The 27,626-nt window shown below is 40.0% G+C and overlaps 1 protein-coding gene across 1 annotated transcript in view; it reads right to left on the bottom strand.

The window, feature by feature from the left end:
- The window catches only part of TMC1 (transmembrane channel like 1), a 314,024-nt gene that overhangs the window by 29,993 nt on the left and 256,405 nt on the right, over nucleotides 1-27,626 (bottom strand). Inside the window, exons 16-22 of the mRNA XM_081103893.1 lie at nucleotides 24,763-24,869; nucleotides 21,594-21,692; nucleotides 9,613-9,755; nucleotides 4,678-4,822; nucleotides 3,687-3,881; nucleotides 899-1,078; nucleotides 619-780 (exon numbers count right to left, since the gene is read on the bottom strand). Of these exons, the coding sequence (XP_080960019.1) occupies nucleotides 619-780; nucleotides 899-1,078; nucleotides 3,687-3,881; nucleotides 4,678-4,822; nucleotides 9,613-9,755; nucleotides 21,594-21,692; nucleotides 24,763-24,869 (1,031 nt within the window). The remainder of the gene's footprint in view (nucleotides 1-618; nucleotides 781-898; nucleotides 1,079-3,686; nucleotides 3,882-4,677; nucleotides 4,823-9,612; nucleotides 9,756-21,593; nucleotides 21,693-24,762; nucleotides 24,870-27,626) is intronic.

Below are 27,626 nucleotides of genomic sequence, written 5' to 3'. Positions count from 1 at the left end.
AGAAACTTTTATAAGCATCACACAGTATCCCAAAATGGGAAAAGATTGGCCATGTGGAAGTATAAAATTTAATCTGGCAAACAGCAATATTTATAAATTTTAAAGACAAACTTGGAAAAAGCACCTGCAGCATAGATGATAGAAGATTCATTTTTCTAACACATGAAAACTTTTACAAATCAGTATGACAATAGATGGGTGATCCAATTAGGAAAAGAACTGGCAAATGTTGCGAACAAGAAATCCTCAGGAGAAAACACACAGTCAATTAAAACATTGGAAAATACTTAAGCCCCACAGTATTATAAATTAAAACAACAATCTGCTTTATTAGAACACCAATAGGTAGTAAACAACTCACTGCTTCAAAACAATCCTTCTGTTACGTGCAACTGTAAAAGGGGTATAAAAGGAGAACTTCCCTCAGTGAATGGATGTGAGGCATGCATGAGATAATGTATATGAAATTCACAGCCAGCACATGGTAAGCATTCAATAAATCTTAGCTGTATTTTATTAGTTTAAGCAATAAAAAATTAGGCCACACTTATGGAAGAACTATTGACTCTGTTCTTTTTTAATCCATTAACTGTCATGCACTTCTGTTTGTGATATTACCTGCCCCACCATTGTTTCCCAGCAGGGTCCTCGAGGTACATCTGCAGGGTGCACGTAAAAGGGTGCCCCGGTGCTATTTCCAGTGAGTGTTGCATTGTAGGCCTTGATCAAGTTGGCTTCCCACAAGGTAATATTGACCCTTACTAGCTTTTCCTCTTCAATCTAGAAAGCAAGCAATAGCAACAAAAGTGAACATAACACAGATATCAAATGCATGTCTGGCAGTCTTGAGACTGGGAATGTAACAACATGCTGATGGCAATCCAGACACACGATTTACCTTGTTGTTGATCTCATCCAACAAGGCAAGAATAAATACATACAAGTTGCCCAAAAGAAGAGCAAAAATGCGTATCAGTAGCCATTTTAGAGCAATGAGGGGATGGTAGTCTTCCAATTCAGCAAACAAGTCAAACAATGTTGGACAGAACATCCCCAGGAGGGACATGACCATGTTCATCTACAAGGAGACACAAGGGATAAATTGGGTTAATAGTATTTAGAAATTATTATTGCTTTCCTCCAGACTTTTGCAAAGTTCCAGCTAGATACCTTTGATCTTTTATTAGACTAAAGAAGATTATCTCGTGCATTTTTAAAATTTAATCTTAATAAAAAACATCAAAGTCAATATCAACTCACAGTCTCAAGATCTGGATGTATATGAGCTTGTATATGTGCCAGTAATAACAGTGTTTCCTGGTATAATGAGGGATGCAATTTACATCACTCACTACCCAAAGAACCCGTATTGTTCTATATGGTAACTGATTCTGATATGAAGATACACACTACACAACATATTTCCAAAGGCAATGGAAAATGATCTGCTTGAAGAATGAGATCCAAATTAGAAATAATAACTTGACAATCATCAGCATATGAGTTAGTTTAATTAGTTAGAATGAATGACTTCCTTGAGATGGGCTCAGGACTAAACATTGAATTCAGGGACATGCAAACTGTTAGGAGCAAAAGAAAAAGTGCTTTATCAAAAAAAAAAAAAAAAAAAAACCCACAGAGGACATTCAGGGAAAAAAAAGAAGAACATATAGTATGATGTTATTGAAGCCACTGAAGCCAAGGCAAGACAGTTTCAAAAGGATGACTGGTTCATGATGCCAAAAGCAAGAGGATGATGAGAGAGAGGGGGGTTGGGGGTAGGGGAGAGAAATAGGGCAAGTAGGAAATGTGTGGTCCTTCTCTCCTGACTGACTGGCATCCTTACGATTATAGTATTTGGCTAAATTAAGTCAAAGGAAAAAAAATCCAGAGCAAGTACTACTTTTATGGTGGAGGAAAAGCCTTCCTTACTCAAAAAAAAAAAAAAAAAAAAAAAAAAAAAAAAAAAAATTTAAAAAAAAGGATTTCTGGTAACTTTTCAGGTAACATTAGCAACTGTCCTTCCTAAATAACTGGCTCAAACTGCCACCATTAAACATTTCCTATTTCCCCTTGTGGATTCCATATTTTGATTAGAAGTACTAGACTATATTTAGAAAATAATTGTCAATATGCTTTTTCCATTTTTATTAAGAACATTATATATGCATGACCAACAGGAGCTAAAAATCAGCATAACATAAAATCAGCATGATATCATTTCAGCCTAAAGTAAAAACTTGGCAAATCTTATACAATCTTATATAAGGTAAATTTAATTCTGTTTTATCAAATTTATAGTTATGCATAACTCCCCATTATTACCTTTGTTGGCTCCTAGGACTCAGGGATCTCCTAAAATGGGTATTAAACTGGTTCTTACAAAGAGTGACCCTTTTCATGATTGACAATCAACTACCCATCCTTTACTGTGGTTCATTTATACAAAAATATAGTCAATATGAACCATAGACTAAAGTGGCATGATAATTGTGCCTATAAATATTATCACAACTATAAGAAAGAATGTTGACAGCAAATTTAGTAAAGGCTTTGAAGTTTATTTGTTTTAAGTAAATGAAATATCTCCACCAAATGACTGTTTCACAGGTTTCCATGAAATGTCTGTGTTTTTATAGTCTCTTAAATGAACGGCCTTCCACCTCCAATGTTACCATTGCTAAATATAGAATGCTTTTGTTTGTTAGTTTTTGTTGTAACTAATACCATTTTCTGTCCCAACATGTTTAAGGAGATTCTATACTGTGAAGACTTAACCTTTTTGGTCTATAAGGCTCTGCAGAAATTTCAGTGTGGGAAGTCTATACTTCCCACAGACTAAATCTACCCAAACTTTGAAAATGCCTAACTCTAAATGGTGCCACATTGCATGCTGGAACATTTTATTAAAGAGAATAGGCCTTAGCAACAATATATGATCAATGATTTCCTGATTTTAAATATCAACCTCTGACCTCCCTTCTCTGACCTGCTGAATGGGCAGATATGCTGGGGGGAAAATGACAATCTTATTTAATGCCTGGCAAAGAGTTAACCTTCCTAATTTGAATGGCATTCAGAGGGGGAGGAAGGCAGGCTAGGAGGAGAAAAGGGAGACAGGGAGTTAGGCTGCTAGTGAAAAAGAGCGAGAAGCCCAGACTTGCCCAAAGTGGGGGAGGCAATCTGAATGTGTCCACGAGATAAACACAGGAACCAAGGCTCTATCATCGCTGCTTCAGAGAATTCAGGCAACAAGTGGACCTTTCAGTTACAGAGGCAGGATCTACAGAGAAATCAGCATAAGTTCATGAAAAGAGTGTGGGGCTTGACACCAAGAATCCTAGGTTTTAACTCACTTTTCTCCATAGTTCTGTGATCATGAACACATCACCTAATCTCCTGAGAGTCCTCATCCTCTTGTAAACTATACTGGTTGGAATACATGTGTGCTAACATCTCTCCCAACTGTAATGTTCCAGAATGTCCCAAAATGAAGACAGCCAGTAGACAGCTTTGCAAATAAGGCTGGGATAGAGTGGAAAATGTGGGACAGGGTTGGCTAACTCTCAGGGCAGATGGAGGAAAGAGGTAGAGAGTGGCCTTATTTAATGTTCTGCCATAGAAGCATAACCCACAAAATCTCAAATGTCAGGTTCTAAGCACATAAAAAGCATGCAGAGACGAACTTCATTTTTTTCCCACCACCCAAGGGTGTCAGGATCTTGTTGCGCAAATTCCTGGGATCTCTTCACAGCCCAAAAGATGAGGTATCCACTCCCGCCAAGTGTTAGAAACACGAAGAAGTTAGCGAGAAACCTCAGGAATCTGATCAAATGGACGTTTTCTTCTACTTGGGCCGCTCTTTCTTCAATTATAGCTTCCTAAAACCAGGAAAAAGAGAAATATCTGAGCTACACAAGTATCATGAACTCAGGAATTAATTTTTCTAACATCAGAATGTAAAATGTGAAAATAAACTAAATCTGGGATTTCACAAACCAGTGAGTATTGCCAGTAAGTGAGAACAAGTGAGAGAAAGGAGGAATTCTTACAAACCATCTCTAGCCACTCTAATAGGATATTCTTTATTCTAAATTCTCTTCCAGTACAGTTTTCTAAAAGCTACAAAATAATACTTCAAAGTCATCTTAAATATTGAGCATTGTTCTGTTATATAAAATATCTGATTCTGATTACTAATGGTCCTCTATTTTAAGCCAATGGCATTATTTTAATACCAAATGTAGAGAAGAGATAGTGCTGTTGTGGGTCATCAGATATTTTCCAGTCATAATCAGAACTCTGCCCAAGTCCCAGTAGGCAGAAATGATGAGTTAATCTTTCTTTAAATTGTCAAGATACTTTGTTAGCTGGAACATATGGGATTGCTCCCATTTTACTCTGACAAATATAAAGAAAAGCCCTAGGCAGTTTGGCTCAGTGGATAGAGCGTCGGCCGGCGGACTGAAGAGTCCCAGGTTCTATTCTGGTCAAGGGCATATTCCTGGGTTGCAGACTCGGTCCCAGTAGTGGGCATGCAGAAAACAGCCAATCAATGAGTTTCTCTCATCATTGATGTTTCTATCTATCTCTCCCTCTCTCTTCCTCTCTGAAATGAATAAAAAATACATATATTAGAAATACAAAGAAAAGACTGTGGAAGGTGGCCATCTTTACCTTAAAGTTCATTGTGATAGAATTGAATTTGTTGTCTGCTGTTTCCGGATTGCCAATCAGGTAGTCCCAGCTGGTGAACACCTTCCAGCTGAAGTTGAAGGTGTTGTCATCACCACCCCCATCGTCACCAATATTTTGGGTCATTCTATAAAAATAGGAAGTTTAATCCAGCAACCAGAATACATAAAAAGAGGGAGAATAAAGGAAATGTTAAAACATCATAAGTATAGGTTAATTGGAGAAGCAATAGCTAAAAGACATATTTTCAAACACTTTTTTTAAATAACCAGAAAATAGTTTATTTTTAAATTTTGTTTTAAGTTTTTACACTGTGCATTTGTCAGGCCTTCAAGATTAAAAGACTTAATGATTTTAAAAATTAAACAGGTTATATAAAAATACATATTTTTATTTGTTTTCCTAAACTGTTTTCTTAGCTCATATACTTGGCTCTTAACCTTTTGTGGGATAAGGCTCTCTTTAGAAATCTGAAGGAAACCATCGGGTCCCTCCCAGGAAAAGAAAATATGGGTAGGCTCTGACACTGTTCTATACAACTTCAATGGTTCCCAGACCCCCTGAAGCCTCAACCAGGTCAGGTCAGGAAATCACTGCATATATTTCAATTCTCCCTAGAATGTCCTCCAAAAAAAGTGATTGCACCAAATGCATGACATTTCTCCATTACTCTGCAACTCTTGATCAAAAATCAAGATAGTAGTTGCACATATTCTACTCAGTGACTTAAAAAATATTTTTTTGGATTGGAAAGTTTAAAATCACTTACTTGCACATTTATTTCAGTAGTTAGAGAACTGTATTATACATATTCCACTTCCTTTTTCCCCTAATCACTAAAAATAGCAAAACTGAAATTTCATATGATACATATTATAAAATGGTCCTATAAGGCTTTGGTTTTTTAAATATGACAGTGATTATGGAACCCAAAATGAAAGAAGCAATATGATATAAATGTGACATCATAGGCTGACAGGCATCTATCTCTAAGGTCATCTAAATTCCCCCAATGTCCCCACCCCTTATGAAAGTTTATCTATTTTAAATGGGCTAATGTGTTATGAAAAAATAACCAAATATAATTTGGTTCAAATAGATCTTACAGTCAAATGGCTGTAGGTAGGTCACTGGGTATGTCTAATATTATTTTATCATCTGTAAAATAATTAAACTACTATGTACTTTGTAATGTTTAAGGGTTAATAGATAAATATATTCTCTCTTTTCCTAATTTAAAAATATTTATATGCATGTATTGAAGCTGGTTTATGATATATATAGGTTTTTAATATATAGAGGATAGTCTATGTGGACAAAAATTTTAACACTATTTGAGGCTTATATGTGTACATTATTTAGGTATTCAATGCTCTGCTTGTTAGCTTAGTCTATTATGGCCAGTCTCATAAACAGAAAAAGAGGTATATCTAATCTCAATGAACCCTACAACAGGTGAAAGTCTTGGGAGCGCCTGTTGGGATAAAACAGACAGCAAGAGCCATCTCAGTAAGGCATGCTTGCCCTGAATGACTCAGTTATTTCCAGTAGTTTGCTGCTCTGGATATGCCAAAATTTTTAGCTCAAAGAACTATTTTTAATAGGAACAATTAGATATTGAAATTACAGCACCTTTACTTTGTGATACAAAACTTCAAAGAGACGAGGACAACATATCAAGGGGCTAATGGTCTCCATGTTATGCAACTTTACATTATGCTGTATTAATTTTCTTCTAATACATATGTAACTTTTGATTATGAATATTTCTAAGCTTAGTAAGTGGTTAGTAATGTACACTGCCTCAGAAGGAAGGAAGAAAAGAAGGAAGGAAGAAAGGAAGGAAGGAAGAAAGGAAGGAAGGAAGGAAGGAAGGAAGGAAGGAAGGAAGGAAGGAAGGAAGGAAGGAAGGAAGGAAGACTATAGTGATCAACCATCTTGGTTTGCCAGGGACTGAATGGGTTTCCAGGTCACAGGACTTCAGTGCTAAAAGAGGGAGAGTCCTGAGTCAATAAAGTTAGTCACCCTGTCTTAAAACCTCAAAGAACTTTCGTGGATTTCCATATCATATTACCTTCCAATTTCCCTATTAAATAATTAAAATTAGATATTGGGCACCATTTTATAGATGAGGATGCCTAGACAAACAGTATGGGCAAGATGTTGAAGTCCATCCATAGACTAATTGATTTTAAAACCTAGATTCCCTTCTATTTGATTTGAATAATGTAACTCATAAAGCCACCGATGTTTATTCCAATAATATATTCTATCGGGGTAGGGATGAGGAGAGGCAATGATAAATGATTTTGTACAATCACTTATATCTCATTAATTCTCTTTCTACCAAGCCTTGTTCCCAAAGCTAGGAGTGGGTGGGAGTTATGAATTGCTTTGTAACTGTTTTGCAATACATAATAACGAGTTTAAACCACTGGCCAATCAGGTAACAAACAACCAAAGGTCCATGCTAGAAGGAGGGACCAAAACCAGGTTGGTTTCATCGACATAATATGAATGACTTTAAGAGAGAAAATGTGGATTTTGTGCCCTGCAACTATGCTAAATGGCATCTTTAAGCTATTTAGGAAAAACTGCCATTTCCTCTAGGCTGGCATTATCCAATATGGTCACCACCAGCAACATGTGGTCACTGAATGCTTGAAATATAAAATACACACAAGACTTCAAAGACAGTACCAAAAAAATCCTCAATAATAATATTATTTTTTTATATGTTAATGCATTTGCTATATTGAATAAAATATATTATTAAAATTCATTAATTTGATGTTTCTCTCTCTTCCCTCCTCTCTCTCAAAAAATCAATAAAAGTATTTCTAAATTAAATTAATTTACCTGTGTAAATGAATATGGCTCCTAGAAAATTTTACGTGAGATGTGTGGTTCATCTTGTATTTCTTTGCACAATGCTGTTCTATAATCTTAAAATTCACCAACTAGAAAATTATTGTAATGAATACACAAATCCATTAATGTGCTACCGCATAAACCTATGCGACTGCTCTGTCATTGGGGTTACATTTGATTCTTCAATAATCCAGTGGGTTATAATCCTAACAAAATTATCGACAGTTATTAATTATTTACCACCAGCCAGACATGTTCTCAGTATTAACTCATTTCATGTATTAACTCATTTAGTCCTCATGGCCATCCTAAGACCAAGGTGTTATTACAACTCTATTAAGAGGGAAACTAGAGAACAGAACATTTGTGTAAATTGTCAAAGGTCTTTTAGTCCATGGTAGAGGTGGGATTTGCATCCATGCAGACCAACTGGGGATTCACAGCTGCTGCAGAATCACTGAAAAGAGCTGCGTAACTGGACATACACAAACTTGCTTGCCCAGTGACTAAGGACATTGAAGGACCAACTCATAAATGATCTGCATGAGGTCTCTCTAATGTGACTGGCACCCTGACTTTAGTCTTGCCAAATCAAAATGGGGGGTGTGCGGGAGGCAGCCGATCAGTGATTCTCGCTCATCATTGATGTTTCTATCTCTCTTTCCCTTTCCCTTCCTCTCTGAAGTCAATATATATATTAAAGTAAAAAAAAATATGGTAAAGACTAGAAATATCTTAGATTTTTGGAATGTAATAATACTGTATTAGGTAGAAAGATAACTAATACTAGGTATTTAAGATCTCTGATTACACTTGGGCAGTAGACAAATATTTTGGGTGTGTGGTCTCCATGAAGGCTTTCATCATGTCATGAAGAGGCTTAAAAACTAAGTATGACGGTGTTCTTTGGTGGAACCAGTCATTGTGACAGGGACAAGACCCAAAGTGTGTCACAGACTTGGACCCTCAGACAAGGCCCTTCCCTGAAGTGAAGCAAATGGTCAGTTCTCCCTGTGCAGAGTCAACTAAAAGGGTTGGGACATTAATTGAGGTGTCTCTCTTTTTCCCCTAAGCTAGAGCAGAGAACTGGCTGAAGGGCAGGTTGCTCATAGCCCCAAACAACCGTGCTAGGTTTCCGCAGGGTATTACAAATACGGGGGGCGGACAGGGAGTAGGTTCACAGTTGTGAGTACATGACACACCATGTTTACCCTTGTATTATTATTTATCATTGCATTATTTTCCATACATACAACTGTAAACCTACTTTACCCCCACCCTATGCATTTCAGGCAGAGGAAAAAATTGTTGTTTCATCAGTTCCCTATAAAATTCTTCCTCTTGCTCTAATAAATCCTTTTCTAAGACAAACCATGATGATACTGTTGATCATGATGGTCTCGTGGGGGCCATTTGTTTTTGCCGCCTTATGCAGCTGCAATTCTTTGGATGAGTGATTACACTGGCTTTTAAAAAAGAACAGAGAACAACCGTTTCTGCCTATTGAACTGGTTCTGCAAGTCACAAACCTCTTTACACAAAACGAGGGGTCAGCAGCTGTTTCCCTGTCTTGTTTGCAACATTGATTCACACGTCAAAGCACAAAAAGGCACATTTTAAAAACACGCTTAAACACAGGACGGGTATGCAGTGAGATGACCCAAAGGCCGCAGTCATGTTCAATCCTTTTGTTTGGAGGATATAATAATCTAACATTAGCATCGGTACTAGAACGACATTTTATCTCATAGACAGCATCCTCTTCAGTGGTTCTCAACCTGTGGGTCGTGAACAATGAAAATACACCCTGCATATCAGATATTTACATTAGGATTCATAACAGTGGCAAAATTACAGTTATGAAGTAGCAACAAAAATAATTTTATGGTTGGGGGTCACCACAACATAAGGAACTGTATTAAAGGGTCACGGCATTAGGAAGGTTGAGAACCACTGCAAATGTAAAACAGAAAAAAAAATTACATCCATTCTCCAGTTTAATTCCAGAAATCATTGCCTGCTTCCCAAGAGCCCAATGAAACTTACGCTCTAAGGACAACTACAAAGCTGTATCCAATGCAGCTGATCCCCACCAGGAAATAGGAGAGCGGCATCCTGAAATTCATCCATCCAATTGTTCGCTGATTGTCGTAATAGCCATAAAAGAGCACAGAATACTGCGCCAGGCCCTAAAATCCAACAACAAAGCCACTTAGCAGATGCCATGAAGAGAAACTCAAAGGAAAAGAAAGATGGATTTTTAAAAGGAATGACAAAATGACATTAATTTTCAAACTTGGGAGATGTCTCTGACATGAGCCCCATTGTTTTGCTTCAGAGAGTGAATGTTTCAGCTGCCACATTGATTGGCAGTTACTTGGTTTACTTGAAATTCAGGGACTTCTAAATAGACCCAATTTTTAATCAAGTACAGGTTTGCTCAGCTGTGGAGCCATTACCATGAAATGCCCATTGATTAGGACATCAAAACAAAAGGAAAGAGACTCACAGAGAGATAACAGATTGACAGCTGTCAGAAGGGAGGGGCATTGCAGGGCTGGGTGAAAAAGATAAAGGGATTTAAGCAACAACACAAAACACAAAAACCTCATGGAGACAGACAACAACATGCTGATTACCAGAGGGAAGGGAATGGGGGGAGGTAGAAGAAGGTAAAGGGGGATAAATGGTGGTGGAAAGAGACTTGACTTGAGGTGGTGAACACACAATATACTATACAGATGATGCATTATAGAAGTATACACCTGAAACCTATGTAAGTTTATTAACCAACGTCACCCCAATAAATTCAATAAAAAGTTTATGGTGTCATCCGATTTATAATTTTAAGAACTTGCTTGATATTTGGGGGAAGGTGTGAAACAATTGTGATGGCAGGTTCCACTTCCAGTCACCTGAGCCACAGTCAGACTGGTTCTCCTACCCCCCAGAGCTGTGTCTTAGCTTGCGTGAGGAACAGGTGAAGTGATCTGCACAACCTTCTATTCATCAAGACTATTACATCCCATAACCTCCCATAACCAGCATGTTTATCTCTTCCAAAAATTACCCAGTGGGGTTAGAATCACCATTTCCCCAAGTCACCTGAGGGGGACATACACAGAACATGGGCATATTCTGAGGCTGCTTCCTTTATAGTCCTTCCATCTTTCTCTCCTTCTTTTACTCAGTGTTTTCTCACTCTCTGCATGGAAGCATTGTTTTTGTGTTACTATATATCCACTTCCTGAGCTTCTGTCTGCGTTTATCTCTCAGGCAATAACTTAAAATGACTGTGCTATATAAAGTGAGGAGACAGTATCTTGCCAATGTGGGGCTTCCTCCTGAGGTCAAGTGAGTCACCCTTGAATCTGAAAAAATTAAATTGGCTGACTTTAACATCATTTATACCAAGCCAGGCACTTTGAAGCCCACTGTTGAAGAAAGGAGGAGAGGAAATGTGAGGGGGAGGGGGAAGAGACGGAGGAAGAAGAGGAAATGTCCTAGATGCTAATTTTCAAGAGAAGAATTAGGAGAAATAATTTAGAAAATTGCCTTAAAAAAAGATTATGCCTAGTTCAAATCAGAAGCCACCTGAAATCTGAAAAAAAAAAAACAAAAAAAAAAAACTATTGCTCCCAAAATCTGCAGCAAATTTATTTTTTAATACTCTGTGAGAATTAGCAGGGGGGGGGGGAAATTCCAGAAAAATCTCAGAAGAGCTCCTGAACTTAAGTAGGATCAGGATGGGATGGGAGGGGTATAGCTCAAAACCAAAGTGGTTCTCTGCACCATATCTGCCTGTATCTGCATTTTTCAGCTCAAGAAAAGATAATTCCAAACCCCAGAGAAAATGTGAGGCTAAACTACTAGTAGAAACCCCAAGTAGAGAAAGCAAGTGAGCTAATCTCATGTCTAAGATAGGAAAGGATACCAAATAGACCTGAACTGGCCAACTGCCCAAGACCCAGAAATCTCAGGAGAATAATCATCGGGAAGAGTTCCCTGCATCTGGTTCCATGCCATATATATGTTTTTATTGATTTCAGAGAAAGAAAGGGAGAGGGAGAGAGAGATAGAAACATCAATAATGAGAGAGAATCATTAATTAGCTGCCTCCTGCCCCCTATCCCCCACTGGGGATCAAGCCTGCAACCTGGGCATGTGCCCTGACCGGGAATCGAACCATGACCTCCTGTTTCATGAGCCGACATCAACCAATGAGCCACACCGGCTGGGCCATGACATCTTCTTTCACATTCATCTAGGTGAGGTCTCTGCTTCCTCTCAGCTATTTTGAATCCAATGCCCTGTCCAGAAACTTCAAACTGGCCCTCTTGTCCCCAGGGAATAACAGACCCTGGTAAGTACTGGCACTTGGCCCCTTGTGTAGTTTAAAGATATCCTGAACTGTTTTGTTTTTTCCATCACTATAAGGCATTCATTTTATAATTATTTCCTGCAACAGACTCTTACCTCATTTCCATGCTACAGTCCTGACAATGGTGATAATGGTTGCAGTAATAACATCAATCAATACGTTTTGTAGAGCACTTTGCATGTGCTTAAACCCTGACTTCATCTCACAGAATCCTCACAAGAACCCAAGGAAGTCACTACTGTCAGGGGAAATAGTTTTCCTCAACTCTTGATGAGTTCTTCCATGTGCAGAAACCCAGAAATGTAATGCTTCCAGCCCCTCTCCATTGCCTCATGCTAGCCCCAGGGAGGAGAAACCATCTGAGAGAAGGGCATGCAGGAGCAAATGGGCATGATGTGGGCCACTGCTCCTCCTCCTCCTGCGAGAGCACAGGCTGTGCTCTGCCCCTGTAGAGGGAGGCCTGGCCTGGCCTAGACTGGGACGCCCACTTGCCCATAAAAAGATACCACGTTCTTTAATATCTGCTTTAACAAGAATAAAGGCGGCATGTTGACCTCCACCTTTAGCTTATCTCTGGTTAGCACACAACCTGGTTGGATAGGGAGGAGTGTTATTTATAACAACACACACACACACACATACACACCTCCCTGCCCATCTCAGTAACTTGTCCAAGTTCCCATAGCTAGTAGGTGACAGAGTGTGAACTTGAACTGGGTCTGTCTAATACAAATCCTATATACCTCACCACTGTGCTATACTCCTTCTCCTGTGCTTTCTTTGTCTTCCAGGCCTTGTATCATGCCAGTGCCATCCATTCCCAGTTAAACAAAAATACAAGGAAACCCTACCAACTCAGCAGGAACTTGTGACCTATATCCCAGGATTGGTCCCTGGAGGTGCCAGGATCTCTTGGAAAAGGCCCCAGTGCTCCTTTTGAAAAGATTTCAGAGGACCTCATCTCTCTGTTCATAAACATTACAACCTTTACATCTTTTTCTAATTCATAATGATGCCTCCAAAATAACATGAAAGGAGAAAGGAGCTATCCAGCAAGCAGCTGGTGAGCTTGTTAGGTTAGCACAATAGCCACTGGGGCAGCTGGCTCATCTGGTGTATGCACCATCAACATATGTTCAGTGACTGGCACTTCATAAATGTTAGATCACATCCAAAGTTGCAAGGGCCCTGCGCTTTTTGGAATCCTGATAATTTGACAAAGGCTTCTTCAGTTTGCCTGTTACTTCATATGCAGTCAAGTATAAATGAAAGAGGTAATGTTGATGAGCATAATTTTTAAAAGCTTTATCCAATCCATCTTGAGGGGTGGCTTTAAACAGGAGTTGAAAAGCTTACGAGAGGAACACCCTCCCCTTCCACCCAGCCGACCCACCACGCTCCTCACATTTTTCTCCTTTCCTTAAAACTCCAACAGCAGACATCTGGAAGTGACTAAAATAGCAGTGACTCCTAGCCCAGCCAAGGTTTGACTCGGTTTCCATGTCAGCATGCATGGCTTTCTGTGTGGGCGCTCTCTCCCACCCCAAAATCTGTGGCAGAGAAACCATAGTATGAGCCAAGTTTCAAATGAGCACAGAGAAGTCCTGTCCAACTCTGGGCTCCATGCATCTGCATTGTCTATTAAGACTCCAATTTCTGTTTCAATGCTGCAGCTGGTCTAGTCTATAGCCGCTGACACCCTTTGATAAGAAAGAGAATGCTTTGATGATGTAGTTGCTAGGAAACAACCCATGTAATTATTTATCTAAGTAACTTTTATTTGCCAAACACTATACATAGGTGAAGTAGAGACTGGATTATAGAGGCCCTCAAAAGAGTTCTGCACAAAAAATATTTTCTTCATAAGTACTTATCACCTGAAATTATATTAGAACTCCACCCCTGTGGTGTTTCTCATGACTACAAATAGAGTGAAAGAAACATTCTATCCCCAGGATGGTAAATGAGTTTCAATATCCTTAGCAATTCTGTGTAAGTTTTCGCTATTATCAGACCATTATTTTGAAAAAGAAAAAAAATCATGAAGTCAAAACTGATAAGAAAGGAAGATGTAACTTCCATGTGTGCCAAGACATGAGAGAGTACCCCAACTATCTTAAATATTTGAAAGTTGGGGTGCAGTTCTATTTCTCTGAGTTGTTAACAGTCAATTTATACCTTAGTGTGAAAAGTTTCAAGCATGGATGAAACAGAGATGATGTCACAATATCTGATAGAGTGGGACACAGGAGAGAAGCAAGACGTGAAAGGCTAACAACACCCCAAACCAAGGTTAACTAACTTCACAAGAACAGCAGCCAGCCTAGCCTTAGGGGCTACATGCTGATATCTAGCCCAGGGCCACTCCTTCTCTCCAATCAGACTCAGCAAGCTTCCACCTAATGCTCTGCTCACCTCTGAGCGTACTTTCCTTTTGCCACAACCCAGACCCAGAGTTATGAAACAAATGCATGTGGCTTTTCGAGAGGGCATATGTGTTGATGCCCTCAAACCTCTTCCTCCCTCCCAGACAGGTGGCACTGCTGCTGACACCTTTCCCCTGCTGGCTTGTGGATGCCTTGCTCTCACAATCAGGGCTCCCTCTTCCTGCCTCTCCTCATATAAGCCATTTTTGCATGGGAAATAGAGTTAATTTACTGGATCCTCTCAGGACTCCACTAAACTTCAACACTGAATCCTTCCTCCATGTGCCTCCATGCACTTTGATATATATCTGTTAGTTTGGGGCTGTCACATTGGATAGCACATCCAATTAGACCATAAGGTCCCTGTGGGCAGGGATTATATGTTAGTTATCTTTTTATTCCCAGCATCTGACATTCAACTTATGCTTGCGGAATGACTGAATGAAAAAAAGAAATTGCTTCTGGTGGTCATTAGCAATCCTCAGTTAGATTAAGTTCCTTTAAATTTTCATCTAAACCACTCTTTTCTAATTTTCTGCTCTCTACTACCCATTTTAATAAAACAGAGTAAATCATTCAAGACAGTAGCATGACTGAGAATAACAATCTCATGTTAGAATATAATAAATCAAAACACCAAAAAAAATGTCTGAGAGACACTAAAGCTGGCAAAATGCTTTAATTTTTTCTACTGTCTAATTGCCTAAAACTCTTACAAAATGAGAGACATCTCAGTGCTATAAAATGAGCTGCTATGTATGATTTCTTCCCACATAGGAAAACTGGTCTTTTATTTCACAAGGTAGACATTAAAAGCATTATATTATGGGTGTTTGTTGTTCTTTGATTTCTGGACTTGTAAATCTCCCCATTAATTCTTTGAAGTCATGCAAAATGAAGCATTGTGAATTCATATATGAAAAGCAATAGATGTGGTCACTGGGACACAGGCCATACTGGGAACTACCTTAGTATTATTTATTTAAGAATGAGTTTTCTGAAAAAATATAAAAATATTTTTAGAAGTAGAGAAAATATTGTGACTACTTAGAAAAAAATGAATGAATTCGGAAATTTTCAATCCCATATTAGTAGCCCACATTTTATTTCAAATATTTAAGATTAGCAAACATAATTAATTTCAAGTACAGTGTATAAGTAAATAATGTCTATTAGAGATATATGATGCTAGAACTTAGGATAAAGATTTTACTGAATTGCTTTCAAATGTTTATAAATTTAAATATTAGTTACAGTAGATGTACTTGACTCATGATTTCGGTGTTATTTGTATTATGCAATATAATTTAATAGTTTACAAAGTTCTAATCTAACTCAATGGCTCAGTGTTTAATCTATAAGGTGGACAGGCAGTATTTAGATGTCAGCAAATTCCTACCAGGTAAATTGAGCTCTTCCAAACAATCTTAGTCCCTCACTTGATCATAATGATAGATTGTCCTTTAGTCTCACATTTATTTTTTCTTCATCCAATCTGTTGAGTTTTTCAAAATCTAAGTCTGATAATGCCACTATCCACCCACCACCCACTTAAATTATTTTTAATTGCTCGAAGGAAAAAAAATTATCATGGCCTAGATTGTAGACAGCTCACATGGTTTGATAACCTTCTATCTCTCCACTGCCATTTGCCCCTGACTAGAGACCCCAAAGGAATTCGTTCTTCAAGTTGAAGAGACCAGAAGGAAACCAAGAATGCTAAAATAAAGCCCAGCAATCTCTCCCATCACATTATAGACATGTCATACAGAAGTCCAGGAGCAGCAGGTTAAGAAAGCTATGAAACAAGAGAAAGAACCTAGGACCTAGAACAGAAAATAAGACACCTCTCTTTTTAATCCAACCTCATGAGCCTTTGAACCAGAGGGACCTGCACTGGACACTGAGGAAGTAAAGCAAATACAGGAGCCAAGATGGACAGCCCTTAGATCCTTCCAATCCCAGTCCATGTGCCTGAGCAGGGCCCCTCTCTGCTCAGTGAAGTCTTCAAAAGAGTCTTACTATGGGTACAGATTAGAGAGTCCTCACCCCTTCCAATCTATGACCTCCAGGCCAGGGATGAGTATATCTCAGAGTGCACTTGGGAATCTACAAGCCCATATTTGTTCCCAAGAGGCCTAGCAGTCTGGCTTGGGGTCATTCTTTTGCCCTCACCAATGGATAATTTATGATCTATGGGGTTCAGTCTCCGCTGAGTCAGCACTTGGCTAGGTTGAAACAATGGCTGTGGCAGGGAGGTTATGTTAGTGTGTTTAAAGCTTGTTGAAACTAAATACCAACAACAACAGCAACAGTTCTGATCTAGTCACATTTTCAGAGCCAAGAGACCCTGTAGCAGCCCTGTGGGTGTGCTGCTCAGATCCCCTTCAGAAGACAGTCTCCAGCTGCCACCACTTTGGATTGACCCAGAAAGATCCTGATGTGTTCATCCGGGGAACACACACGAACACACACACACACACACACACACACACACACACCAGGATGTCTCCAGCCAATGACCGAGCATGGTGAGGAATACTAGAGCCAGGTTATTCTTCAGTGACATGGAAGTCCTCCAATGGTCATTTCTTGCTAGGAGACTAACCATTAGCCCAGCCAAGACTTTTTTCAGAATGGCGCTACAGGCTGAGATTCTTCCTACCCAATCTTCCTTCCCTCTCTCCTTCCCCGGTTGCCAGACCTGCTTTGCCATCTGAAGACTCTCCCCTCACCCCAACCCCATCAGGCTCATTTTCCCCTTTCTCACCTATAGCCGTCCCCCTGCCCCATTTCTCCTGCAACTAATATTGTTTTTGGCGTCTCTTTCTCAGGAAACCTGAAATGATTTATCCTTTCAAAGGACCCCCTGAAAATAAAGATGCATTTGAACTGCTTCAATATTCCTAAAGGCAAAGGTGTGTTATTCCATATATGAATCATAAAAAATATCTCTCCTAAATGTGGTCAGTACAATAAGGGAAGAAAGAGCTTAAGACAACTGAGATATGTCTGGGAGGAGATGCTCTCACTTTGAAGATCATTACTTAAAAGAGCTATTGACGCTGATACAATAAGGAACTAAACTGCTATTTGTTAACATTCAGAAAGTCTGTGACAGTCTCCCTCGAGGACAGACCTAAGGAGGAGATGTGGCGAAAGTGGGCAGCGCAGAGGAATAGGCTTTGAATTTGACATGAAAGTCAGCCACATTTTTAGCTTGAATTTCAGTGTCTCCTCTAATTAGAAGTGCTGTCTTTGGCAAAGTAACTTCTCTGAGTCCTAATCCCCTCAACTATACAATGATTATTGAGCTTCATCTTGAAGGGTTGTTATAAAATGTAATGTCTGGGTCTGATTAACACATAGTAGTTGTTAATTTTCCCCTCCTGCACAACAGAGCTTCCCTCACCTCCCGCATCTATGAAGACCAGCAGAGCAGGGAAGGAAAAGGTGATGTACCATTTATTCATATGCAATGTACAAGATGCCCTCAAGCTGGAAAGCTAAGTGCATTCCCCTTATCACAGCTCAGATCTTTACCCATATGATCTCACAGTCTGATGTCAGCTCAAGCTGTTCCAAACTCCACCTCAGTTCCTCGCTCTCTCTCCATATCTAAACTATACAGTCTCTTCCTCTTTATCATTCCTGTATCATCCTTGTGTCTCCAAGTATCTTGCCAACACATGCATCTTCTTCTTACTGACTTAAACTCCTTCTCCTGATTCTACAGCTTCAAATAAAGCCATTTCTGCCAATTTGATTCATAGCATACCAATTAGATAATCTCCCAATTTCTTACTACTTTAATAAAATGTATTTCCCCCTGATCAGTAAGATCAATCACCGGGTACTCAATAAAAGGATTAAAATTATGGTGCTTTGAGAAGCCGTAAGTCTGACTTACTTAGCATATATCTAACGGTACTTGTCTACTGTCAATTAAAGGGAATTTGGATGAGTTGTGATACATGCTTATAAGTCACAGACCTCTGAGCGTCCAAGGAGTTATTCTGTCAGGGAAGAGAGTTTAAGGGGAAGTTTCCAGCTTCCAGCATGAAGTTCAACAGAGAAGCAGCTCCCTACAACCTCCCCCACCTCCATCCTAAAGGGTTTTCTGACCTTCCCATTTTATAGCTTCCTCTACCACAAGAGGTCATGCCTGCATCTATTAACTGTGTTCTATAAATATTTCCTGCTTCTCTCTTTTTTTTTAAACAATTTGTTTCGGGGGTTTTTTATATATATTATTGATTTTTTACAGAGAGGAAGGGAGAGGGAGAGGGAGTTAGAAACATCGATGAGAGAGAAACATCGATCAGCTGCCTCTTGCACACTCCCCACTGGGGATGAGCCCACCAAGGTACATGCCCTTGACCAGAATCGAACCTGGGACCCTTGAGTCCGCAGGCCGACACACTATCCATTGAGCCAAACCAGTTAGGGCTCCCGCTTGTCTTTTCCTGCATCTCTATGGCATTGTTTAGCTAAGCTGGCACATTAATCTTCTAAGATGCAACAAACCAATCCATGGCCCAATTAGACTGTTCAGGCAACAGTCATCTCTTTCCTGGGCCTGAGACATGTCTTTCCCCCTGGCATCCCTGGAAGTGCAGAATTCTGAGTTTTCAGGGATCTCAAGGACATTTGGTCAAAGGTCTCCTCCATAGTGTCATAATAGATGGAATCCTGGGCTGTCCGCTTACATCATCTCATAATACAGAGCAGGCTCCTTTATGAGGTAATTGTTCTGGTGATCAAGTAGAGAACTCAGGCAAGAGTAAATATCAAACCTGTCATTTAGTTTGAGAAGCTAATTTGGGAAATGCACTCTTACTATAAAAGGTGAAAATGGGATCCAACTGCTTCACCTCCTTCTCCCTTTGTGAGGAAGATATAGCACTAAATGAAGTCAGTCTGTGTTCCAGGAACACGGTGAGAAGGCTGTTGGAAACCACTGCAGGAAAATTAGTGATAGGTACAGGGCATAAAAAGAGCACTAGATTAGGAGCCACTCATTAACCATAAGATCCTGAATGTGCTTCTGTGACTCAGTTTCCCTAACTTTATTATGTGGGACATAGGATGGAAGATCTCAAAGGACACGTCTGTCTCTAGAAATCTCTTTATTTTGTGGTACATGTCAAATGATTGAATGGTTACAGTGTGCATAAATTTTAAGAAAGTCTATAAGTGAATAATATCAGCTTTATTTTTTCTTGACCTTTTGACATTCCCTCATTGCCTCAGAATCATTTCCAGGCAGGCTTAGAGTTATAAAGGAAAATGAATATCGCCTAAGCCACCTTCCTCTTCATCTTTTCCAACTGCTTAATATCTCTCAAACATGACATGGACATTTTCCCCAAAACTTTCAATTTCAGTTATTTGATAAATGTGTATGTGCTTAAACTTCAGAAATATGTTTAAAAATCAAAAAGACTTTTGTTCATATTTTCAGTTCTTCCTTTCTCTGATATGACCAAACATCTGAAATGTCAATGATATTACTAGTTCCTATTCTTATTAACCGGGCTTGAAGTTTATTATCTTGCTAGTCAGAGTATGAGAAAGAGAAATCAAAATTATGTCAGGGGGCATAGTAATAATTTTTTTGAAATTTAAGTATGAAAGGAGGTTGGGGAGGAAGAGGGATGGAGGAAATAAGAAGCAATAGAAAGGGAACATAAAAGTGAAGAAATAAAAGCTAACTTAGAGGCCATCTACTCTAAGCAAACCTTTCCAAGCAAAATATTAACTGCTTCCTCAGGGCTCCCCACTATTTTTTTCTTCATTTTGCTAACTTAGCACATAACATATTGTATACTGGTTGCCTATGTATTTCTCTTAAGTTCTCATGAGTACCTGGAGATCAAGAGAGTCATGTCCCAGTCATCTTTGTAAAACCAGTATATATTATATTCCATAAATAAATACTGAATTGAAACAAAAATGCCAACTGACAGGGGTGATTTTAGATTCCAAATGCTACAGAGTGAGGGCTTTATTCTATATTTTGCCTGTTTGTTCACAGACTAGGAACTTTTGTAAGGTTTACATTTTCTGGTACAGCTCACATACATTAATATCTATGGTTCTTATCTCAAGGCTCTACAAATGCCTGCCCCCTCCCTGTTACTCAGATTGCCAGTCAACAGGATTCATGAAATCCTCCATTGGTTGAGAATATAAGGAAGTCAAAGAAGATGCAGCATATGTGTAGCCTCTTTAGGAAGCTCACAATTTAGGAGCTTAAGGATCAAATTCAAAACATCTATGAAATAGACATTTATTGTAACACTACGAACGTGAAGGCTGCTTATTGTTTTTCGCTCCTTACTTCCTTTCCCAGTCTACATAAAAATTTATTCTCATTTGCTATTTTTCAAGAATTCCTTAAATCTTCAGTTTGCCAATCTCCACCTTGCTACTTTTCTGTCCTCTATACTTTCAAACATCTCCAACCTGGTCACCATTTTAAGAAGGACATGTGTCACAGACTTGAATCACACTATAAAATGATTTTTCAATGGGCAGGGATGAGTCTCTGCCATAGCAATAAACCCCATGCAGGGGACCTCAAAGAGGAATACTCATTTTAGTGCTACAATGGAGTAATCCTCATTTGGGTATTATTTAGTAGTTAGAATTTAGCATTGCTTGGTATTTAATATTTAGCTTTATTTGGTATTGACTGAATAGTAATACTAAATAGACTTGTTTAGGAAGTCAAGAGGTTAATATGTAATGTAAAAGCTCTAATTTCCTAAGAACTCAAAAAGCACTTTTGCAAACTCTTCCTTTGTTGTTCTCCAAAGACAGAGGTAAGAACATTGTTTGCAGTCTTTGAACTCTGAGCTCACCTTCATTTAGGATCTGTTTCCATTTAATCATATTATCATCTTCCCAAACCCTATTTACTCTTCCTTCCTTCCTTCCTTCCTTCCTTCCTCCCTCCCTCCCTCCTTCCCTGCCTCCTTCCTTCCCTCCCTCCCTCCCTCCCTCTCTCCCTCCCTCCCTCCTTTTTCCCCTCCCTCCCTCCTTCCCTCCCTCCCTTCTCTCTCTCTCTCTCTCTCTCTCTCTCTCTCTCTCTCTCTCTCTCTCTCTCTCAACAGGGGGAATGTTTAAGACTTTCACCCAGCCCCACCGGAGGAGGCTATAGAGTTTCAGAACAAGGAAAACTTCATCTACCAGCACAGCTGTGTGGAGACACTTACGTTGAAGTCGTACAACACACCAAAGTTCGCTGCTGAGGCCTCTTCAGCTCTGGGAACTGTCTTTCTAGGTAAACTGCCATAGGGCAAACCCCAGAGGTACTACATGGAGAAGCAAAGAAAGCAGTTAACAACTGGAAACAAAGTCTGAACCGCACATGTGATCACAAACCGTTTTGTTTAAAAGCAATTCTGAGCCTTTTCATGAGGACTATGAATCTCCATGTGGGGTCCCCTCTTCTGGGAATCTCCTATTAAATTCAGAATTCCCAACAATGAGAGTGCTAAGGGCCCTGTGCTTTGAGTTTAGTGGACCACCAACAGTTGGGCCAACCACAGAGCCCAGAAGGCTACCCACCACCCCCTTCAAACTGGTCTCATTTGGAGAGGTCTGGAAAGGACAGTCTCATTTGAGGACTGTAATGTTCTAGAAAACCAGACTACCCACATCTTCATGCAGGTGGGGTGGGAGAAGAATCTCTACCTCATGCCAGGGAAGAGGGTTCTCACAAGCAGCACTCAGAATTTGAGGGTGACAAGAGGGAAGACTGATTATGAACCTTCCTGACACTAATTCAGGATTACTGCCCTGATCTGTGCTATCAGAGTAGAACAGGTTGCTAGAGGCAGACACAGCCAGTCAGGGAGCAAGAGTAGTATCCTATCAGGAGCTTTGGTGAGAACTGGGAAAAGCACCCCTCTTGCCCCAGGGTACCACAGGGCTTGCCAAGCAGATGCTGCTGCTTCTTTGAGATGAAAGCTCCCCTTCCCTTGGGCTGGGGGTAGAGTTTGAATATGGATGGAAATCTGGGTGACTGGGTAAGGGCTGGAAATCAGCCCCTACTCCCTTTTTCCACACAAGCTGCTCTGTTTCCATGGCAACCCTGCAGATCCTCTGACTTCCTGGCACTAATCAGAACAGAGGGTGAGTTCCACCTGTTCTATCTCACCCCAAAGTTGGGGCCACAGAGGATCGAAGAGATTAGGGTTTGCCCAGGGACACAGGAACTTCGGGCAAAAGGGCATATGCATCAGAGGGATACTGAGTGGGGCTGCTGGATGGAGGCATCTGAGAAATGGAGCCTTGTTACCAGGAGGTGACCAGCCCTGGCCTCTGTGGTTCTGTAAAGTGGCATGAAGGATACCCATCCTCTTTTGTTCCTTCGCTGGAGTCGGTAATCATTACCCCCCAAAAAACAGGATGCCCCTCAGCATCTAACACAACCTGTACAAAAGCATCCCAAGCTTGCCCTGGCCAGTGTGGCTCAGCTGGTTGAGCACCATCCTATGCACCAAGAAGTTGCCAGTTGATTCCCAGTCAGGGTTGTGGGCTTGATCCCCAGTAGGTGGCATGCAGGAGGCAGCTGATAGATGTTTCTCTTTCTCTTTGACAATTTTCTTTCTCTCTCCCTCTCCCTTTCTGTCTCTCTAAAATCAGTTTTTTAATAAAAAGCATCCAGAGCCGATATGCTTCCAAGTTCTAGGACTACACCCAATCGAACACATATTCGCTCCCTCCACTGCATACTATTAGGGATTCTGCAATTTCATATAGTTGGAACAAGTTAGCTACAATCTTTCATTTCCTCCACATGGAGGCAGCATGGGGTGGGAGAAACAGTAAATTCTGCTGATCACTCTTCATGGATATATATAACCTAAGTCTGACACTAAGGTGTATCATAGTAGGCTCTGTTAAAGTTTCAAGTTTCCTTAGAGAGATGAGCAAAAATAAAGCTGGGGTTAATTTGAAATAGAAAAATACAAACACATTCTGCTTCATTCCTTGAAAGTTTTCTCCTTGGAGATGAACTATACAGGAATTCTGATCTATGTCCACTGTCTTCTACAAGCCAAATAGCTATAGAACCCCCAGAATTACCTGAAGGACTATACGACTAATAGATTAGGGTGCAAAATCTGAAAAAAAAAAATCACTCTGGGATGCTAGCTAAATCCAATAAGCATTATGGACTCAATTTTCACATTTTTTAAATGGGGGAACAAAAATTCTTTTATAGCTTAAAAATTCTTTTAAACTCATAAATTTGTTGTGAGGCTCATTAAGTATAAGAAATGAAAGTGTTTTACACTTATAAAAAGCAAAGAACTCAATGAATGTAAGGCACTATGAGTATGATTATGCTAATTGAGGCTGGATACAGAAATGGGCCCTGATTTGAAACCATGGGGATAAAAACTTTCAACACCAAGTTTTGGCTGTTTTCAATGCTGTACTGAACAAATTGGTTTTGAAATATTGGTACCTAAAAAGACCCTTTGCAGATTAAATAAAGCCCAACGCAATTTATGTATGGTAAACATCCAAAGAGATCTTTGAGTTATTTAACTTCACGTGGGTGAAAGACCCCAACCTCACTCTTGCTTCTTGGCCTTAGCTAATTCTCCCCACACCAGCTCGGGGCTTTTCCTTCTTCTTCAATCTGTTTTATTCTCCTCTCCGACCTTGGTCCAAAGGGACCCCACCCCCATGTGTGCGTGCATGCGTGTGTGTGTGTGTGTGTGTGTGTGTGGGTGGGTGGGTGGGTGTGTGTGTGTGTCTGGGTTACCTTACTTTGGAAAAAATTTGCTCACTTTGTGTTTCTTTAGTATGGAAAAGCTGGATGCCTTGAGTTGCATTAAGAAGCATTTCTTTCCAAGCAAACTTGGCAACAAAGCCTCCCTCTTTCTTCCTTTTGGGCCCAAGGACCACCTTGGGAATGTGACGAAGCCATGGACCTTTTCCCACAAAAAATGTACATGTAAACATACACATGACATTTTATATGAATGACTTCAGGAGGCTCACACACCCTTTAGAGCAGCGGTTCTCAACCTGTGGGTCACGACCCCTTTGGCAGTTATGAAGTAGCAATGAAAATAATTTTATCGTTGGGTCACAACATGAGGAACTGTATTTAAAGGGCCAGAAGGTTGAGAACCACTGCTTTAGAGCAAGGATTAGGATGTTTGGCCCAATGGCCCATGGGCACCATTTTGAAGATTAATTTTGCCACAAATACTATGATTCTAAGGGTGGATTAACCAGACCTCTTTGGATGCTTACCATACATAAGCATTCTACTCTTATAGAAAAAGGAGCTTTTCTAAGAGGTGATCACATGGGGATCCCGTTGCAGTGTGTTATGTAAACTGGAAGTCAGAGTCTTACCTCTGGCAACATGATGAGGCTAAATGTCAGAATGAAGAGAACCATATTTACTCCATACATCCATCTCATGAAGAGGAAGTATGAAGCCACCGATGAGCCAAACTGACCTATTAAAAAGAAAATTAAAAAGTTGAAGAACTTCTGGGTAAGATGGTGGTATAGGTAAATGCAGTACTCAAATCCTCACACAACCACATCAGAATTACAACTAAACTAGAGAACAACCATCATGCAGAACCGCCTGAAATCTAGCTGAATGAAAGTCCTACAACTAAGGATTTAAAGAGAAGATACATTGAGATTGGTAGGAGGGTCAGAGGCACAGAACAGGAGTCCCACACCCACATGTGATGGATAAAAATCAACTGCAGTGGTCCCCCGTGAGGAGCAAAGTGTCCTGGCCCCTACCAGGCTTCCAGGCCCAGGGTTCCAGTGTTGGGAAGAGAAGTCCCCATAACTTCTGGCTGTAAAAATCAGCAGGGATTTTGAGTGAGATCAGGCTTCTGGAGTCCTAGGCAGTGTCTCTTAAAAGGGCCACAGATGGACTTACTCAGACTCACTCCCTCTCCCTCTGAGCTCCAGTACTGGGGCAGCAGCTTGAAAGGAAACAGGGCAAGAGCTGGAATGGTTCTGGGGATGTGAGTGCAGCACAGGGAGTATGGCCCATCGTGTTCTAACAGCTGTGTGGTGTCGGATGGGTGTTGAGATGATCACTTAGTAAGTTATATCATGTCTGTTCACTGGGTGTACACCTGAGGCTAGAATGGTGTTGTGTGTGTGTTCTTAAGAAAAAAAAAAGAGAGGGAAAAATTAAAAAGTTGAAAGGACAGAACAAAAGCTATGTCTTGATAACCTTCCAAAACAAATCTGCTCATTGCAATATACTGGTTCCATTCACATTTACAGTCTCTAGCATTCTTCTTTTTCTATTTGAAAGAGAAGATGTTCATGCTGTCTCTTACGTAGCTGTAGTTGTCTAAAATGATCATGATCTACACCTTATACTCCATCCAAGGAAACGCTGCTTTTGTTTAGCAGCTAGGATTGCCATCTGAAGAGCTTATTTTATTCCTTGAGTTAACACAGTTAAGTGAGCAAATAGTATATGTAAAGTGTTTACTACAGTGCCTGGCCAGTAGTTAGTTATCATTAAAATTATACATATTCGCTGCACTTCATCCTCCTTTTTCCCAGGCAAACAATACTCTTCTCAAACAGTTTACCACATCCCTTATAAATGGTTGTCTGACAGGCCATCTTGTGCTGTTTTCCCAGAATAGTAGCATTTTACAAGTACAATGTAAAAGCTGAAGGTTATCCACTTCACACATTTTCCATCAGGAATTATCTTAGATGTGAAGCACAATGTCACAGACAGGGTTACTTCTTAATACAACTTATATTTTAGTGAGGTATGAAAAAAAAATGTGAGAATTTAAAAATAAAAAATATATATTTATCATAATATATATTATATATCATATTCTATTATACATCATATTACATGTATGTGTATTATATATATATTTCACATCTTACATATGCATGGTAATGAATGATATATATGAATGTATCACATAGGTAGCATTTATATTATATATAATATGACATAATTATATTACTATAAAAATTATAGCCAGATAGGTTCTATAGTAGAGAGAGGAGGATGAAGTATTGAAAGGGGTTGCTTTAGACAGCTGGTCAGGAAGGTAAATCAGAGACGGTAACATCTGAGCAGAGATCTGAAGCTGGAGGAAGAGGCAGGAACACCCCCAGCTTGGGGGTAATCGTTCCTCAAGCAGAGGAACGGGTGAGAACAAATATCACGAGGGAGGCAAGAGCTCAGACAACCGAGGAACAAACCTAAAGCCTGTCATAGGAGCACTAGGAACAAGAAGCCAAACCACATCGCGAAGGGCCTCCTAAGGCAAGAGAGAAAGTGAAGATTTTATTTCAAATGAGATAAGAAGTCACTGACAGGTGTTAAGCAGTGGAGGGAGGGGGCAGTTATGACATTTCAGAAATCACTTCAGCTCTGGAAAATAAATTGGGAAGGGGTAGGCAAGAATGTGTTGTCAACTTGCACCTGCCACAAACAGCATAAAGTAATCTGTTCGATGCTTTTGAATGAGGAAAAAATATATAAGCGTTCTCTTAAATTAGAGAATAGAAAAGGGAGAAAAAACAGAAACTTGAAGTCTCAGGCTGAGATGTCATAGAGTTACAGAAGCCAAAGATTATTTGATTATCACTTAAGGTTCAGCATCAAGAGGCTCGTTTTCCCAGTCTTCCCAATTCTAATTTTCAGTTGCCCCAAAAGAATAATGAACATCTTCAGTCACCTGCTGCATCAACCCCTTTGTCCTGTCTCATTCACAAAACACCTCCAGTGACCAAGGCTCCCCTTGGGCCCTCTGTCTCTGAAACATTACAGGAGGAAGAAGGTTCGTGTGGAGCAAACTGCAGCCTCTGCTGACTAAGATGAGATTGAGCTCACGTGAGAGTCGTACCACTATTTTTGGAAATTAGTCTATTCTTTAGGTACCATCTTACTTTTTCCCTTAAACCAGAGGCAGTTTATATAGAAATTTAAAAGGAAGGTAATATCTGTGTAGATGTTTTAAAAGACATCAATTCATTTGAAGTCTGAATATTTGGATTCCTTTCACTTTGTAGAGGGGTATAAAGTCCCAAAGGTGTGTTATTTTCATAAGCTTGCTCCACCTCTCCCCCCACCCACCTACCCATCCCCCCACCCCCACCCTCCCACCCCACCCCCCCCCCTCCTGCCCCCCAGCTCTGCAACCAGACGCACTGGCCCAAGTGCAGAAAGGCTGAAGCAGATCCGCCCCTCTCAGGACACC

Source organism: Myotis nattereri (assembly GCF_964212035.1).
Source record: "Myotis nattereri genome assembly, chromosome: 12".
In the NCBI taxonomy this organism is placed as follows: Eukaryota; Metazoa; Chordata; class Mammalia; order Chiroptera; family Vespertilionidae; genus Myotis; species Myotis nattereri.
This window is presented reverse-complemented; position numbering and strand designations above follow the sequence as displayed.